Raw genomic sequence first — 19,209 nt, forward strand, 5'->3', positions numbered from 1 at the left:
AAGAGATCTTCTTTCCTTGCTGGCTCTTCAGCTGTGCTTGGGATCAAGTGGTGACAGATACTTGAACTGATGTTTGTCAATTCATGGCCTCAGCGTGGAGGGTGGAGCAAAGCGAGCGATTTGTTATCCAGGTCCCTTTCTCTGAGAGTCTCTGCCAAAGGAGGATGTTTTCAGAGAGTATTTCTGGTGTGGTTCCTCTGGCCAAGGCTTTCTATCTATCTGCTGCAGGAAAGTTCTCCAGGTTTAGGCGCCAAACACAAGGGGTGTAAATATGTGCCAAACACAGCCAGGAGCTGCTCCTTCCACTTGGACATGTCTCACCACAAGGCAGGTTAATCATCAGCTATTCATCAGCCAAAAAACCTGAGCAACTTTTGAATTTTGATCATCAGGAAGCCTCTCAACCTTAAAGGCACCTTGGAATCAACTGGACCTGCAGCAGCCACCTCATGTACTGGTGCACCTTGGCTTTCAGCTCTGGCTGCAGATGCTCTTGGTGTTTGCTGCTCTGGGATACCCCAGACGTGGGTCAGGAGCATTGGTTTCCAGTGGAACTCTACTCACCACCTGGGACACACAATCAGTGAATTGATGGCCAAGAAAAAAAATGGGCAAAACAGGCAGTTCAGGCCAGTGCAGCTGGTGAGCCATCACATGCTCAGCTTCACGAGGTCGCACGCGATCTCTCTTTCATCCTCCAGCAGCTCTTGGCCACTGAGCAGGATATTAAAGAGGCTTTTTTGGAAAGTTGTAGCTGAGGGCAGGAGCTGTCTGAAGGAGCTATTGATTCCCACAGGAATGGGCCCGCACATGGCAGCCTGAGTTGTCTTCATGTGACCATCACAAGACACAACGGATGTGTCTGCACAGACATCGACCTCCTTGAGTTTGCACCCAACCCAACATGCCCCAGTGTTGCTGTTAACACAGGCTGCCCCACCACCTGCAACACCTCACTGGGCTCTGCTGATTAATACAGATAAACAGTCCCTAAATTTTGCTACTTGTGATGATCCTGACCCAGAAAAGCCACAAGGCCAAGGGCTGGTCCCAAACCTGCAATACAGAAGACAGATGGAAACACTGGACACGTTGTCAGGACACACAGACGGAGGGGAGCGCGGAGCACACGACTGCACGGGCAGTGTTGGCTACAAAGCAGAACTGAACCACACGAGGGGGGAAAGTGTTGCCCACCAGTTAGAGCCAGAGGTGGGGAGCAGTGGAGAAGAGGGACACAGGAGAGACAAGAGAGAGTTGGCACCTACTACTACTCGCATGCGGTGAGAGCTGTTAAACCAGGTGAGCAGAGTCCCAAGGAGCACTTCCGAAGAGTGCACACGAGCCAGGATGCTCCCAAGGATGGAGCTTGCCAAGCGCCAGCACAGCACCTTCTGCATCCCAGTGGGAATGACTCCTACAGCTAAAATTCCCCTTTGTATGTGGGTAGCTCCAGGAGCACAGGACAGTACTCTGGGGACAGCACTACCCCTTGCTGGGCTATGGCACCTGGAGACATGGTTTGGTGCTGGGTTAATATTTAGACTCAATGATCTCAGAGGTCTTTTCCAACCTAAATGATTCTGTGATTCTATGTAAAAAAATATATTTTACTACATAAAATCCTCCCTTTCCCAATCCACGAGCAGGAAGATGTACAAAGATGCAGCCAAGTAACCTCAGTTCATAGACCTGCACCTTTCAGTCATGTTTTGAGTACTCCTGTCTCAAAACTCCTGGAAATATATAAAAAAATCCACAGAATTTGCAAATCTCTGCCCTCCTCCAGCAAGGAAATTATCCTGGGAAAACTTAACCTTTATAATAAAAACTCCTGAAAGAAAAGTCATGAAAAGCCACCCTTGGCCACCTGCCTTTCTTGGAAAAGCAGATTTTAGGATTGCATGGGATGTTTGCCGGAGCAGCTGCAGCAGAGGAACAAGGCAGCTCTACTCAACACTCCCCCCGAGCTCTCACAGCAGGAGATTATTCCTGGTGTTTATCCACACTTCTATGGGAACATCTCCAGCACTTCAGGAAAACAAAACCCTGAGTGGGTTGCAGGCTGTTGGCCTCTTCTACTCCTGAACCTCTCGGTTTGTGATTTTCCAAAAGCAGCTTATGTGGGTTGGGGATTAAGCCTGAGATGCAAATGCTCCACAGCACAGGCTCATGTAGGACCTGCCAAGGGACAACAGTCACTGTGCCTGAAAAAAAACACTCAGGTTGTCTGGTTTTGTTTTAAACCCCCTGTTTCATCCTCACTCTATTTTTATTGCCCACACTCCTTGGTTTTGCTTTCTCTAAGACACTGTGTGTCAGTATCACTCCAATAACTGAGGACTGAATAATCGTTGGATAAAAAATCCAAAGTAAAAGGGGGTTCAGGATTTACGTAATTGTCTTTGTTGTCTGCTGCTTTTTAGCAATATTTACTTTCATTAGTTCTATAGATGAGTGTAGACCATTTTTAAATCAAAAGGTTCCAAGGGGAACTTTGTTATTGAGGTTAAAGCCCCCAGAAACAGGTAGCTGTGCAATACAAGTTGTAATGCTCCAGAAAACCTATGGAAAATGTGATGGATATTGAATCAAGCCAGAAAACATCCCCAGGGCCAAGTAATACAGCTTGGATAGAGCTCTGAGTACCCTGGTCTAGTGGAAGGTGTCTTTGCCCACAGCAGGGGGTTGGAATGACATGGGCATTAAAGTCCATTCCAACCCATGCTATTCTTTGATTCCATGATTTTGCCTCTGTTTCTGCTGTGTTTACCCATCTATGGCATCCTTGGGAGTGGGAAAAGAAGCGGTGGAGGGATCAGTGCAGCTAAGGTTAGCAAAGAGAGGCTCCCGCAGCTCCACTTGCTCCCTGGGTTTCATCTCCCCCACCACGTTGGAGAAATTACCATTTCGGAGTCACTGTACCAGGCCTGCCCCAGCCGGGCCGCAGGCACCGCCTCGGGGTCAGGAGGTTGCTCAGAGGAGAGAAGGAACTCAAAACTGCCATCGTAATCATCTTCCTCCGTGTCCCCCTCCCCATCAGCAAAAGTACCTCTAGTCAAGAAATCGGAGCGCGTCCGCGCCATGCGGGCTTTCTTTTTATGGCTCGGTCTGGGAACCTGCTTGACCAGAGGATAAAACAAAACAAAACGAGAAGAAGGGTTTTAAAACAAAAAGGAGATTCTACCCACGTCGCCCTAAGACATCTCTGAGTGGCACCGCGCCCTGCGGAGGGGATGTGATATTACGTCCGGGGGAGAAAAACGAAGGACCAGGAAAAACAAAAACCAGGACAGGACAGTGGAAATGGACAATCATGGGTGTTACTCAAATGTATGTTAAACCAAACCAAGACAAGACGGCGTTGGACAGTGTTTGTCATCAGCACCATGGGATCCTTTCATCCAGAGCTGCTACAAATTAATCCTCCAGGGCTTTTTATTTTTAAGACAAGGTGAGAAAGCTGCCGTACCATCATATCCCCCTTCCCTGCCTACGCCTTGTGCTTCAGAGTTCACTTCTTTGAAGTTTTTGAGGGAACACTGGCAGAATAAGTTATTTTTCCCCCTTTTCAATGAAAATAGAAAATAAACAAGTCCCAACTCACCTCTCCTCTGCCAGACCCCGGTATTTTGAACGGCTTCCGTGGTAGCTCCCCCTTGGAAAGGCATTGATGGTTTGCTTCTCTGCTGAGACACAACAGAACAGGGATGTTCCATCTCCTCCCAAAAGCCTTTCCACAAGTGCCCAGCCCAAGCAGTCAAGACCAAATTGCAAGTCTGAGGTCATGGGGTTTTGGAATTGCTTGGAATTCTTCAGGATTTGAGTTAATACCAAAGTACGAGAAGATACAACTTTCTGCCTGTCACCTTTATCCATCAAGGATATGGGTGACACCATTGCACTTTGGGATTCTCAAATGTGATGGTTCTGCCGCAGAATAAAAAGTAAAAAGCAGGAATTTTTTTTCCTGTTGCTTGTTCTGCACATGAATCCGGAAAAGAAATTTTAAACAGGAACCTTCTGCCAGAGCATCAGCACAGAAACCGTAAGACCACTATGCTTGGAGGTACCTTGAGTTCCCAACAGTTATTAACTGGGAGCTTTGGCCTTGGAAAGGGTGCAGCAGGATTTTGGGGGGAGGGGAAGCTTTATTTCTTTTGAGCTAAATGGCCAAAACCACCCCAAAATTAGGCAAGGCACCTTAAGCAACACAACAGAGTGGGACCAAATGCTGTCCCAAGGTCTTGCTCCAGCCTCCAGATCCCATGCTGGAGCAGCTCACTGTTAAGCAACACAATGGAGCTGAGCGACTGTTAAGCCCATTACATGTGTAATTAACTACATGTATGAGCCACACATTCCCAAAAGCGCATTTGCATCCCAAACTCTCTCCAGAGAGTTGCTGGATTTTAATCTACAATGGTCAGATGCTCCAAATGGCTTTGCTGGATGTGTTAATTATATGGGAAATGAGGAAAACCCCGAAATTTTTTGCCTCATTGAGTTATTTCTACTCTGACCACTCAAAAATCCTAAGAATTTTTTCATCATTTTTTACCTTGAGAAATGAACCCCTCTCACCCTTCATCCAGGGCAAAGGGAAGAGTATTGGGTCTCTTTATTGACTCTCTTCTCCTGCTGATGTCCATAATTATCTTCCCTGGCTTACATAATGCCATAAGAGACTGAGAAATTGTATTTCCAGCTCTTTTTCCCTTTCCTCTGACCTTTGCCTGCCTGTTGCTAGAAGATCAAGAATCACCAAATATCCTGAGTTGGAAAGGACCCACAAGGATCATCGAGTCCAACTCTTAAGTCAGTGGCCCCTACAGGGATCAACCCCCAATCTTGGCATTATTAGCACTGTACTCTAATCAACTGAGCTAAACTCAAACCTGTCTTTGTTTCACTACGAGTTTTGTACAATCTCCAGAAACAAAGTTCTGGACCATCTGTAGAAAAAAAGTCCCTGACAGAAGAAAAAGCCTATGGGGAAAGCCCAGGAGAAAGCCCACTCTCTTTTTACTCACTGGAGGCCGAAGGGATTGTCTTTTGGTGTGAAGAACATGGGGCTTGACCTCGTCTCCTCAGTGGCCTGGTTGGGCAGCCGAGGTTGCCGGAGGCGCTCTGTCCTTGAGAAGTGGCTGCCCGGGTGGTCCTTGGGGTCCAGAGCTGGTTTGGAATGGCCTCGGGGTTCCAGGCCTTCTCTGCGCTCTATGAACATGCTGACAGGCCGGTCTTTGGGGGCACTGTGGGCTGGAGAGCTCCCCCTGGTCCCAACAGTGAGGCCTTTGATGTCCACCGTAGAGGTTGGAGTCACGCCGGGGGTGGGGCTGTGCTCCCCTCTGCTCTGGGAGTGCAGGATGAGGACTGACTGTGGCCGGCTGTCCAGTTTTTTGGTTGGTTTGAGGGAGGGGTCCTTCATTCTGCTCTGCTCAGTCCTCTGCAAAGCCTCCACCCTCCCTTGCTGCTCAAAGGCTTTGCGTTGTCTCTCTAGAATTTCCTTCTGCTGACGGATCTGCTCCATCATCTCCCTCTCGTTTTGCAGCTGAAGCTGCTTCTGCCGTTCCTCCTTCTCCACATTCAGTTTTTCTAGTCTCTTGATGACAGAGTCTGGAGAAAGGGCCTGTGTTGCTGTCACTGTCCCACGTTCTTCTCTCTTGGTAGAGGGCTTCTCCTCTTCCTTCTCTCCCAAGGCTTTGCCCTGGCCTGGCTCAGAGTCCTTCCTGACCTCAGAGAACGTAACTGTCCTCTCCTCTCTTTCCACTGCTTTATTCCTCAGGTTATTCTCCATCAGCTTCACCTTCATGTTGTCTTGTGGCGGAACATAGAAAGTAGGGAGGTTGCTGGAAAGGAGGGATTCTCTTGGGTGCGCCTTTAGAACATTCTGGGGGTCACCAGCCCCGTCCTCTTTCATGGAGAGGTTATCAGGCAGCTCCAGGTCTGAAGGCATCTGTCTGCAGCCAGGCAAATTGCTGTTCCCATCTGCTGCACAGAAAGCCTTCTCCTGCAGGAGAGCCTGGGGACTGCTGGGCAAGGAGTCCATGGAAAACGACTGCACTTCGTGCTCATCTAAGACTAAGGAAACAAGTTTATTACTTGGGGTATCTTCACAGCTTAACAGCTCAAAGCTCCCTTGAGAGCTCTCGCTCTCGGGGGTTCCCTGAGGGGAATGAAGTGCCTCAGACACAAGCTCAGTGGACCAGCGTCGCTCTTCTGAGGGCGACAGCCCGCCCGTGGAGCGGACCTTGAGCAGCTCCAAGCTAAACTTTGCCTGTTCCAGTTCGCGCATCCGCCGGCTTTCTCTCTTTGCACGAACCACTTTTTTCTGGTTGAGATCCTCCAGTGACTTGGGTCTCTCTCTCACGACAACTTCCTCTTCAGTGTCCATCCCACTCTGGCTACTGGCTCTCTCGTGCCTTTTGTACAGGGAAGTATCCAGTGGGTCCATGTGGTTCACCTGATTATTCTCCATCAGTGATTTATGTTGCTCTATAGCTCTCACTCGCTCTTCAAACGAGCTGTCCTCCCACTTGGATGGGTCAGAGCCCCTAATTTCCAACACATCATCTGCCTCCAGTCCATCCTCTTCTCTCCCTGACAGGCCGTTCTCCAGTTGCAGTTCTTTTAAGCACTGCTCTTTCAAAGCTCTAAACCTGTAAGAAAGCAGAAAAACAAGATATTGCACCCCTGTGCCCACTCACGACCCCTCAAGGCACTGCACCACTGGCACCTCATCACCACCACCATCACCACCTCACCACCATCAGCACCTCCTTGCACATGTGGAGACAACGCGAGGGCATGCTCAGTTTTCACCCTTCTCCTCTTCTGCCATCTCTGTACCCAAGGACTGCCCCAACGCACCTGGAAGCTCTCCTCGTGCCCACAGCAGCCGCTCCAGCCTCCATCCCTGGTCTAGCTCCTTCGTAAGCTGTCAGAGCCACAAAAGTTTAACCCACTGCACCCCCTTGGCTTCTCCATCTTTGCCATCCTGCCTGGGCTGCCTCTGGAACAACCAGCAGGTACTTGCACTCGGTGCCAAGAGCTCTTTGCAGCTCCCAAATCTTCCACGCTAGGTCAAGGTGCTTCACACTTTGCAGACAGCACCTTCAGAGAGGGAATCATGACCTGTCCTGTGGCCAGGAAGCCAAGGCATGGTTGGAAACCCCGTCCCCTCCAGTATCTCTTGTCCTTGTGAGCCAGCGCAGCAACCAGATCGGTGTGAGGCAATCTGAGTTAAAAATAGGCTACTTAAACTGGTGCTGCTGCCAAGGGGAAAAAAAAAAAAGCCTCATGAGTATTTATGGCCTTGGCTTTGCACTGCCTACGTGCTCCAACCTGAAATAGGCTCTGCTTATTCCAAGGGCAGGATGTGCAGCTAAATAAACTCCTTTGCTAGAAAGCATGGAGGGAAGGGCCGGTGCAGGTCGGGAGAGGGTCACAGGTGCCAGGAGGGGACACAGGCTCTGCAAGTCACTGCAGCGCCCTGATTCACATCAACTCCCTCCCTCCCCAGTGAGCATCACCACAAAATATACTCCGGCCTAATCGAGGCGTTACCTTTGCCGTGCCAAATATCCCCGGCACGCTGCCTGCAAGCAGACGGCTTTGGTCCTGCTGGCTGCGTACGCCCGCCGGGCGCGGTGGCCTCGCCAGGCTGCCTGGATGCTGGTGGCCGCGGTGTGCTGGCGCTGGCGGTGCTCCCGCCAGCAGTTCTGGATGAGATGGGCTGCAAACTGCATCTGCAGGAACCGCCGCCGCTCCACGAAGCCACGCCAGTGGGTCTGGAGTACGACAGCGGCTTTGTCGAGGAGCAGAGGGTCGGGGGATGGTTCGCCTTGTTTTCGGTTCTGGTAGCTCCGCCAAAATCTCTGCAAAGACAGTGGGTGGTTCCTTGTAACGGGTGTTCACGGAATCCCAGAATATACTGAGTTGGAAGGGACCCACAAGGATCATGAAGTCCAACTCCTGGCCCTGCACAGGACCATCCCCAACAGTCACACCAGGTGCCCCACAGGATCATCCAAACGCTCCTTGAGCTCTGGCAGCCTTGGTGCTGTGCCCACGGCCCTGGGGAGCCTGTTCAGTGCCCAACCACCCTCTGGGGGAAGAACCTTTTTCTGAGATCCAACCTAACCCTGCCCTGACACAACTTCAGGTCATTCCCTCGGGTCCTGTCACTGGTCACCACTGAGAAGAGATCAGCATCTGCCCCTCCTCTTTCTCTCACAAGGAAGTTGTAACTGCAATGAAGTCTCCCCTCAGTCTCCTCCTCTCCAGGTTGAACAGACCAAGTGCCATCAGTGTCCTCACAGGCCTGATGGCCTCACAGGCTTCCCCTCAAGGCCCTTTGCCATCTTCACTGCCCTCCTTTGGACACTCTCCAATAGCTCAATATCTTTCTTATATTGGGGTGCCCAAAACTGCCACAATATTCCAGGTGAGGCCACCCCAGGTCAGAGCAGAGTGGGACAATCCCCTTTCTCACCTGGCCACCGATGCTGGGCCTGATACCCCCCCAGACACAGTTGGCCTTTCTGGCTGCCAGGGCACTGCTGGCTCATATTCAGTGTTATGTGGGGACCTGCCCTCATGCAACCCTTCCAGTTCTGTCTCCCCCATTCCCAACTTATTGAGGCACTAGGAGTCAGATCCTGATGGGAAGCTCCTTCCTCGGAGAGGGGACCTGGTTTTACCTATTGGCTCCATCTGTAGGATTCGGTGGGTTTAACTTGCCATGGAACCCAGCACCATGACCCACCTGTATGGTGATGGTGGCGCTCCGTAGGCTCAGGAACTGCCTCCTGCAGATGAGGCTGCGGAACCAGCGCTGCAGGAGCGTGATCCGCCGCAGCACCTCCTGGTGCAGCAGGTCCTGCAGAAGCTGCCGCTCCCGCTCCTTCATGAAAACCTGGCCAAAGCAAACCCAAAAAACACACTAGCACAGAAAGCTTCCCAGCCCACGAGCCAAGTGATTTAATCCTCCTGGTTTCTGTGTCCTGGATGCCCCAGGGAAAGTTGGGAACTGATTTTTGTGAAGCCACTTCTAACAGGTTTCTGCAGTTTCATCGGCAGCCTGTGACTGTCCAAGCTCTGAATCACAGAGTCTCTGTTTTCCTATCAGGGGAGCAAAATCATAGAATCCCAGAATCCCTTCCCTGAGTTGGAAGGGACCCACAAGGATCATCAAGTTCAACCCTCAGCCCTGCACAGGACCATCCACAGCAGTCACACCCTGTACCCCAGAAGATCATCCAAATGCTCCTTGAGCTCTGGCAGCCTTGGTGCTGTCCACGGCCTGGGGAGCCTGGTCAGTGCCCGACCACCCTCTGGGGGAAAAACCTTTTCCTCATATCCAACCTAAACCTGCCCTGACACAACTTCAGGACATTCGCTCAGGTTCTGTCACTGGTCACCACAGAGAAGGGATGACAACTATCGAATCGAGCTGTGTCTACACACAGACAGAGTTTTTGGAGGCTGCCTCATTACAACCAGCAACACCAAACAATAGTATTCCTTATTATTTTATGTTAATAATATCCAAAGTTTCATTTAGGCCATTGGTTTCTGGTAAACAGAGGAAAAATATCTGCAGTAACAGAACCATATATAAAGATGATAATTTATCACAGAGAAATGCAGGTAAATGTCCTATCTGCATCTCTTAAAGGTTGAGCTGAGGGTGAACATTTACCATTGTTCTTCCAACTTGGTAATTGTCTGGATCGAGTTTTATCTTCTGGAAGAAATCATGGATATTGTGCTTAGATGGGCTGACTCCTTGCGGCAGAAGGACATGGAAATGGTTCACAAAATCCTGAGAAGGAAAAAAAGAAACACCAAGATTTGTTTAGGTGGGTCCTGCTGCATCCCTTTCTCCCATAAATAACAGATGTGCTCCACTGGCCACATGAAATGGGATCTCTGAAATGAGCACAAGGACAGAGAATATTTTATAGACTGGAGAACACCAGTTTCATCCATCATTTGTCATTTGACAGGAAGCACATCAAAGCAGGGACCCAGCAACGTTCAACTGTTTTGCAGCGTGGGAGGAGAGGTTTTGAAGGAGCCATGGGGTCATCCCAAGAAAAAATGCTCTGAATCCTCAGCAAGGGCCATTGTGGAAGGGGGTTACCAGCATCTGCAAAGCACCTCTGAGATGCTCCATCAGTTACTGCTGTGATGACTCAAAGAACAGAGGTGATATGAGAGGAGAGCTCCTTCCAAGTAAGATTGGGATCCCTGCTCCTGGCAAAAAATACTGAGCATTTTTCCTTTCCCAAGCAGCTGCTGTGCAGGACACGACACCCGCCCCAAAGCAGCCACCAGCAGGAAACAAATCGGCACCAGCCAAGCATGAAAGGACTGACATGTGCACAAAACCTGGCAAACACATGGAAAAGAAGAAAACAGGAAAAGCTGGATAACTCCTGAGCAGTTCAGAGGATGCCGATCCCCCTCCCGATGGGACACAGCCAACACTGACACAACAGGGCAAACGCTGTTCCCAGAGACTCCAGACACAGAAGAGCACGTGCAAATTAGACACTTCTTTTGCAAAAAGGGACCCCACTTTGCAAAATATACTGGTTTTGCTCAAAACTCAGGATGCAGGAGGGATCAGAGCCCTCACTGAGATCTGGAGCAGCTCGTGGGGACCAGAACGGCCCCATGTGGACATCAGACTGTTACACCCACTGCCCTGCTGGGCTATAAATTAATTACTCCAATAAAAATCAAGCCTGAAACACTCAGGCAACTCTGCTAATGATGTTAAAGATGGTGAAAGCCAAAAGCCCTTTGACTCAACCTGGAAGGAGTATTTGCAGCTGTATCCCGACTGGCGAATGCGGACGGTCTCCAGCATCCCGGTGTACCGCAGCTGCCGGAGCACCAGGCTGTCGTTGAACCGCAGGGGCAGCTGGAAGGGGAAAACCAGGCCAAGGATGAGCAAATATTTCCTTTCCCTGAAGCTTTGAAGTGTGTGGAGGGGTAAACGGGTTCAGCAGATGTAGCACATCTGCATGACACGCACGCTGGGAGGGAGGGATGCAGGTCCCCAGGAACTGCACTAATCCCACTGGGATTGAATCCTGTTTGCTTCTGAGACTTTCAAACACTAACTGGATAAATAAAGCCATAAAGAAAATTTTTTGGATCCCCTGAATTGAATAAGACCCCTCAAGGGCACAGCTAATGGGTAAGATTTTGAGCAACTAAATAATCTCCAAGGCATAAAGCTTCAGTTTTAAATGCCCGAGTAAAACTCTGAAGGATTAATCCTCAAACCATCCCTACTGTAACCTGCATTTTAAACTGAGGGTCCCTAATCCATGAGACAAATATCTAAAGTCAAATTGGAGAAATATGATGCCTTGTGGAGTCAGTTTGATCAATGAATCTTGTTTTAAAAGGATCTGCTTTTACCCATAGCAACTTTATTTTAAGGAAGCTTTATGGCTCAGATCCAGCACAAGTGGATTTGAGGTTCTGTCAGTCTCTATTATGGGTGGTAGGAGCTTCAAAGTAGTCAAAGTCATTTATTAAAGCCAATACATTTTTCATATAAACTAAAATCATATATTTTCATACATGTTTTTTATAATTACAATAAAAGCTGGTGCAGTTTATCAAGAACAACACCCGGGTGAGAACATCCATTGCTCATGTCTTCTAAATCCAACTCTATTTGAGGCTTTCTTTTCTTTCCTTTCTAACTCCTGTAAAAATTGGTTCCCAAGCTGATTTTTAGCAGCTTTCCCAGGACAGGACTTACCTTTTCAGCATTGGATCGAATGCACTTGACAAAATAAGGCTCTGCTTGGCCGAGGGTCTCCATCAGCTTGTTGAGCGATGCCTGTAATGGGGAGGACATAGGGAAAGGGAGAGGACATCCTAATGAAAATCCAAATGCTTCAGTCATAAACCAAAACCAAGAGGAATAAATGATGAGTAAACCAGGCAGATGGGAAATTATTGCCCCCAAAAGGAGTGTTTCAGCCCAAACAACCTGGTTGGTTTTGTCTTTGCTTCTAACAAAGCAGCAGGAGATAAATATAATTCCGGGATGGATTTTGAGATCCCTAGTTCCACTGGAGCCCAAATCCCATCCCAAAAGCCTCTTCCAGCTATGAAACTCAGTTCCCAGACAACAATTTATACCTCCACCAACCAACCACTGATGGTTTTTAAACACAAATCAAATTTTCCTTTATCAAAAGTGACTCCAGCATTTATTCCTGATTTTTCTTTGTCAAAACTTTACCTCTGGCCTAAAACTGAATTCTCTTAATGACAGTTTTGCAAAGGAAAGATGGGGAATTCATAATACTTTCTGAAGCCTGAAACCCCAAGCACTTTAGAGGTTGTTTCTAGAGAAGAGCTTCTACGTTGGCGTGTTCCTAGCTCAAGGATCACTGAGGATTAAGGCTTTTCCAGGTTCCCTTTTTCTATTTTCCCTTATTTCTTGATCACCATTAAAAGTTCTATCCCATAAAAGTGAATTCATACTGGCATCACTCCACATCCAGCTGCTCCAGGGGAATGTTATCCCTGCACCTTGCAAATCTTGGAATATTTTGGGATGAAGCACAAGCTCTTTGGATAAAACCACGTTGAAAACTGGAGTGCGTTGAGTCTGTTTGGGTATCTCTCATTGCTGAGCTCATCACATTGGGAATGTGCTCCAGAGTTGATTACTCCTGATTTCAATAGGAGTGGTGTAAGGGATATTTGGTTGTAGATCATAAGCCACGTTAGAAATTTTTCAGTACATGAGTTAAATAAACTGGCATGATATTAGAAAGCAGCATTTTGCCTCCAAATCTGCTCTCAGGAAGTTTCCCCCCCCCCCCCCTTCTGCTCATTCCTTCTTTCCCCCCCCCCCCCCTTCTGCTCATTCCTTCTTCATAGGAAGCCTTTCATGTTTAGAAAAATTTATCCACATTCAGGATTTGGGAAGGAGCAAGGGCTGGATCCCAGGCACGTGCAGTGCAGCTGCTTTGTATGTATTAACCTCATGCAAATATCCCTGTTGTTCCTGTCCCGGGGAGCAGCGGGAATGCCATGACATGGCAGAGCTCCACTGGTATGTTCCTGATTTTCTTAAAATCTGAAATTGTTCTTTTTTTTACCAAAGAAAAGCCTATTGGGAGCTATCAGTGAGCAACGATGCTGCTGCATCCCACTATGTCCACACGGGCTGGTGGGAGGGAATCACAGAATCCCAGAATATGCTGAGCTGGAAGGGACCCATGAGGATCACCCAGTCCAACTCCTGGCCCTGCACAGGACCATCCCCAACAGTCACACCAGGTGCCCCAGAGGATCATCCAAATTCTCCTTGAGCTCTGGCAGCCTTGGTGCTGTGCCCACTGCCCTGGGGAGCCTGTTCAGTGCCCAACCACCCTCTGGGGGAAGAACCTTTTCCTAATATCCAACCTAAATCTCCCCTGACACAACTCCAGGCCATTCCCTGGGGTCCTGTCCCTGGTCCCCACAGAGTAGAGATCAGTGCCTGCCCTGCTCTTCCCCTCCCGATGAAGTTGTAACTGCAGTGAGGTCCCCCCTCAGTCTCCTCCAGGCTGAACAGACCAAGTGCCCTCAGCTGCCCCTCCAGGCCCTTCCTCATCCTCGTTGCCTCCTTTGGAGGCTCTCTAAGGGCTATAACCCCTTTGCTGAAGAGCCCTGTGAAAGCCCGGCAAGCAGAGCGCTCCCGGCACCAGGAATTGCAGGAATGGGCTGGCGCTGTGGCCACTGGCCCTGCAGGAGGGGGTGTTTCTATTCCCTCAGCAGTCAGAGCTGCCCCACGCACGGCAGATGGTCCAGGCTCCTTCTGCCATCTGGCGCCAGCTCCGGTCATTGGGAATCCACAAAGGACACACGAGGTCACGGATTAACCTCGTACCCTGTTCCTTTGTCCCTGTGCCTGTAAAACTTTCCAGCTACCCATTCTTTCACCACCTGTATCGGGTCTTTCAGGGGGTGAGGAAAGATATTATCCCCAGGATAATGGGGAGAGTCTACATTTTTAGATCCCAGTGGTTCAGTTTTCTACGAGGAAAGCCATCCCTGCTCCTGGAGCACCCTCCAAGGCAGCTATTTCCCCTCTAGATTACCCTAAGCATAGGGATAGTCAAAATCCATGGAGGTGGAGCAGCTGTGAGCCCGGTGTGGAGGCATTAGGCACAAAGCAGAGTTTATCCATGAAAAACCAACCCCCACCTCATGAGAGGAACCATTTGTGTTTCCTGCCCGTGACCCAATTCCATGCACCACAATTTGATTGCTCTGCTCTTGATTGGAAAAGCCATCTCATTGCTTTCTCCCTCCAAATGCTTCTCTCTAACAAGTGTTCAATGAAATCAGTGGTCTTTGATTTGGATGTGTTGGAAAAATATACCTAAAAATATCAGTTGCGCCCCCTGAGGCTTTTCAAAGTTTGGTTGGAAGGGTGAACAGGTTTGGGGAAGGCATTTCACTACAAGACATCCCTGTTTCAACCCCTCCATGAGTATGAATTAAACTCTGCAGAAGTGGGTTTTGAGCAGAACACCACCAGACTAGACAGAGCTTAATATATAAATATAAAAACATCCACATAAATAAATAAAAGTATATATATGTATAAATATATAAATACATAAATCAGACATGTCAAACATACTGGGGTCACTTTGACCCCACTGGATAATGCCTCCAAGTCTACTTGAAGTATATAAATATACAAATATATAAATACACAAATATATAAATATATATACAGATGTACATTCTGCAAATTATATATATATTTTTATATATGTGTGTGCATATATTTTCAATTATTTAATCTTATCCATACCTACACATGGATACTTTCTAAAAATGACCCATATCTCCAAGAAAACCCCAAACCAATCAAAATTAGAAGTCAAACCCAGTCCAAACTTGCTCAGAAATCAATTTTTCCCTGAAAAACTGCTTTTTAATATCACCACCTGCTTGTGCGTGTGTCTTGGAGCAGTTTCCAAGCCCTGCTGCACATACAGAATAATTAGAGAATCATTTAAGTTGGAAAAGACCTTTAAGATCATCGAGTCCAACTGTGAGCCCAGCACTACCAAGCCCTTGGGGGATGATTTTCCCTGCAGCGATTCCCAGGGATGGGTGGCTGGTGCACAGCAAATGCTGGATGGGTCCCTCCTCTGAATTCTCTGCCTGCCTGGAGATAGTTCAGCATGATTTTGACCCTTCTGCTCCTATTAAAATTCTCATTCTGGCTGAGAACAGACTATGACGGATGCAAGTTAAAAAACTGCAAAAACCATTGTTTTGGGATTTTGTGGTTTCTGGGTTCGGTGAAGAAAGCGCCAGAACATGACAGTTTGGAACATGAGGTAGCAGAGGATGGGGATACACCAACATCTCCACTCTGCAGCTCATCCTGACATTAGATTGGTTAGAGCCTGGTGCTAATAATGCCAAGGCTGTGGTTCAATCCCTGCAGGGGCTATTCACTGCAGAGTTGGACTTGAAGATCCTTGTGGGTCTCTTCCAACTCAAAATACTCCGTGATTCTTGTGTCCCATCGTGTTCCACCTCATCATCTCCCACCATACCCGCCACCACTCTTATTTCTCTCCGTTTACACCCTTTAAATAGCTCCAGGGTGCCTCCCAGCTTCCTAAAGCCATATCCTCAGTGGAATTCATGGCCTAAACAGTGGGGAGGGTGAGGCAGGACTGTGCCTGCCAGTGTCCTCCTGGGTACCCTGGGGACCCCAAGCAGGAATTTGCTTTAATCCAGCTCTGTATCAAAGGCTTACCTGGAACTGGGCACTGATGCTGGGTGGTTTTTTCTTCTTATGGAGATGGAGGAGAGATTTGGTGATGCGGTCGTGCAGCGTCAGGTTCGTGAGGTGCTTGAGGGACTTCACATCCAGCAGGTGCTGTGGAGAAAGAGAGAATCCATACAAAATCTAGATGTTATTACCCTACTCTCCTATATCCCTCCTTACCCTCGGCAGGGCTTCCTTAGGTGAGCACCCTACTTAACCTCAATGGGACACACAGAGGGACAGAGTCCCTGTGAGGGTGGTGAGGCCCTGGCACAGGTTGCCCAGAGAAGCTGTGGTTGCCTCATCCCTGGAAGTGTCCAAGGCCAGGCTGGACGGGACTTGGAGCAATCTGGTCTGGTGGAAGGTTTTCCTTGGCCATGGCAGGGGAGTTGGAACAAGATGAGCTTTAAGGTCCCTTCGAACCCAAATCATTCCATGATTCTATGATTCTCTTAATCCATTAATTGCATCATTGCCTCTTCAGGTCCAACATGGACACAGAGAGGAGTAAAACCAATGTTTGCTCCTCCTGGTCTCCCATCCTGACCACCCACGCAGCACTACCAAGGACCAGAGTTACTGTTCTGAGTACAACAGATCTTTTGGCATCTCTTAAAATACAATAAATGCAGCCACAATGGAGGGAAAGTGAATATAAGCCAAGTCTGTTGTCTGTCAGGTATCAGCCCTCCTGCATCACCTACTGTCTCATTTCAGTGTAGAGATTTAATTATTCAATTGCACCAGCACATATGTGCTCCTTCCCAGGAGGAGGAAAACAGGAGCCAGAGCAGCTCCAAGGAGGATGGAAGTGCTCATACCTCTCATTCCCAGCACAAATCAGGGCTGAAATCATTTGGGTTTATTTAAATTAAAGAACCCTGAACAGGGCTGAGTAGACTAAGGTTTTGGTGTAGACACAGTGGTCTTCATAACCCATCAGCATCTCATCACTGTACCTCCAGCCTTAACCCAGGGACCAGCAAGGGAGAAATGCTGCTTCTCACTCACCTTTGGGAGGTTTGGTTTGGCTTTGATGTTCTTATTCCGCCTGGGGAGACAATAAACGGCTCAGATTAATCCACGCGTACGGAACGGAGGAGTTTATGAACAAGCTCTTCCAGATCCCCCCCAGCAGCTGCTGCCTCCAACCTGCACTGAAACTGGGCTGCTCTGCCTGCTGCAGGTGGGTTTGTAACTTTAGAGGCACAGGTTCGAGAAGAAGGTATCCAATTAATGGGAATGGTTCCAATGGGAATGATGGGATGTCGGTAATTTGGGTAGAGCAAGAGAGTGGCACTGTGAAAGGAGTGACCACCCTCCTGCTTCTCATCCCCCACGTCAACTCCAGCCACACTGGGATGTTCTCTGCACCTTCCTGCGAGGCTGCAGCGAGAATCAGCATCTTCCCACCTAATTTATAATGGAAACTCTGATATCACGTTAAAAACTGGGAGTGCCTCACACCTCTGGTCTGATCAGCAGGTTTGCTCCTTCTCTCTTCCCTGGGTCTGGCGTTACAAATGACTGATAAGAGTTAAATCAGACGTGTCAAACATCCTGAGGTCACTTTGACCCAACTGGGAAACACCTCCAAGCCTGCTTGAAACCCTGCTAGTTTGATATCCCGGCTATTCACATGCTCTAACCACCCGTGCTGCTCACTGTGCCCCAGGAATAAAGCCCAGATCCCCTCCTGTACTGACATGAGGATGCCGTGGGCCCTCTCCAGCAGTTTGCTGTTGGTGGCGTTGACGAAGATCCCATCTTTGTCCAGGAAGGCACCGGGGCTGGCGAGCCTGCTGTGCCTCATCCCCATCCGGCCATTCCAGCCGACTGCGTAGGCATCCCTGCAACACCCAACACCGTTGGGAAGAGAGAAAAACTCACAGTTGTGTGATATAATAAAAAAGAGATCCTAAAGTAATCCATTGGTTAAAAAATGAGCCGAGGCTTTATTCTTTCCACTGTTCACCCATTCCCATGGGATGAGTCCATGGTGCCAGACCCCGTGATTTGGCTGCTGAAGCACCTTTCAAAGATCAAATATTCATAAAAGCATCAAATTATCAGCAGGACAATAAGAGCTTCCAGCTCTCCCAGACAGAAACCTTGAGTCTGCAGATACCTCCGGATACCTTTGGTGGGATGAAGGATACAAGGCCATGACCTCTGCTCATGTGGCCTCTGGACTATGATTGCTGGTGCTGACTCTGTCTCCTCTAATTCCCACAATCATTCCATTAGGAAAAGAAAAAGCAAATGTAATTTGCAATAAACTAATTATTTGCCAGCAAGAAGGATGTCAGCCCCAGCTGGACTGATGAGTTGGTCCAGAATCCCTCACTGGAAACTGATCACAGATCAACCCCCCAGTTTGGTCCTCTCTGCTGTGGGGCAGAACTGCTGTGGTCTCCAGAAATGCTCACCTGGCTGCAGGGAGGCTGAAGGGAACAGTGAGAGGAACCAAAATCCTCTCCTGGAGGGAGGGAAACAGATACTTGACCAAAATACACATCAGGGCAAAGAATTTCCAGAGTGGAGGAGCCTTACTATGGTGTCTGGGGTTATATGAAGCCTGTCATGGGCAGCACTCAACTGCCAGACTTTCGGTTTGTGGTTTTGGTGTTTTGTTTTTTTATTATTTTAATTTTAAATTTTTTATCAGTCTTGCAGAAACCATCACATGAAATAAAAGTGATTTAAGGAAGGATATGGGGTCTGCAATCACCCCCAGAGCTGTCTCAGCCAGGAGGAAAAGGAATAGGAGGAAACTCCAAGCAGCACCAGGTCATGAGGATGCTGAAGGACACTGTGGTTTAAATGGGGCCTCCGGCACCAGCCACTTCTGAGGTCTGACAACAAGGCAGCCCTTTGCCTTAAAGCCTTGATTTGGAGGAAGGGCAGATCTCAAGTGTCACATGGAAATTAAAAAACAAAGGATGTAAAGCTGCTCCTTCAGCCAGCTCAGAGCCTGGAGCCAGGGCCTTGGAGCAAAGTCTCCTTCCTGCCTTGCTGCAGCGCTTCCCAAATTCCTTCCTGGCCTCATTAAATCAGCATTTTGACATATACCACTATTAAAAGAAGGGATGAATCACGGCAAAGTAAAATAAAACCCCTGGCTGAGCGCTCCAGGACCTGCTTTTTAAAAGCAGGTTCAATTCATGGATGGTTAGTGAGAAGCTTGAATATCCAGGTGATCCCTCCTGTCCACCTTCATTTTCTTTACAGCAAGGTTCTCATCCATCAAAAAACTCCTACTTGCAGGTGGGAAAAAGCCCCAACAGTTGATGGGCACCACTTAACCTCAACGTCCACTTTTGGGATCTACAACTCCTCACTAATCCTGGCCGACCTCAATGCCCTCTTCAGCTGGAGAC

The 19,209-nt window shown here is 48.6% G+C and overlaps 1 protein-coding gene across 7 annotated transcripts in view; it reads right to left on the reverse strand.

Moving 5' to 3' along the window:
* The window catches only part of MYO9A (myosin IXA), a 169,100-nt gene that overhangs the window by 16,384 nt on the left and 133,507 nt on the right, over positions 1–19,209 (reverse strand). For 4 of the 7 annotated variants that reach the window (XM_032700338.1, XM_032700341.1, XM_032700337.1 and 1 more), the window contains 11 exons: positions 17,536–17,679; positions 16,841–16,880; positions 15,818–15,940; positions 11,789–11,869; positions 10,823–10,933; positions 9,704–9,826; positions 8,768–8,917; positions 7,567–7,877; positions 5,034–6,659; positions 3,608–3,689; positions 2,907–3,119 (listed from right to left, as the gene is read on the reverse strand). In XM_032700338.1, coding sequence (XP_032556229.1) covers positions 2,907–3,119; positions 3,608–3,689; positions 5,034–6,659; positions 7,567–7,877; positions 8,768–8,917; positions 9,704–9,826; positions 10,823–10,933; positions 11,789–11,869; positions 15,818–15,940; positions 16,841–16,880; positions 17,536–17,679 — 3,004 coding nt within the window. The remainder of the gene's footprint in view (positions 1–2,906; positions 3,120–3,607; positions 3,690–5,033; positions 6,660–7,566; positions 7,878–8,767; positions 8,918–9,703; positions 9,827–10,822; positions 10,934–11,788; positions 11,870–15,817; positions 15,941–16,840; positions 16,881–17,535; positions 17,680–19,209) is intronic. The other 3 variants (XM_032700339.1, XM_032700343.1, XM_032700342.1) reach the window with 3 other exon arrangements.

This window comes from Chiroxiphia lanceolata, chromosome 12 (assembly GCF_009829145.1).
Source record: "Chiroxiphia lanceolata isolate bChiLan1 chromosome 12, bChiLan1.pri, whole genome shotgun sequence".
NCBI classification, from domain to species: domain Eukaryota; kingdom Metazoa; phylum Chordata; class Aves; order Passeriformes; family Pipridae; genus Chiroxiphia; species Chiroxiphia lanceolata.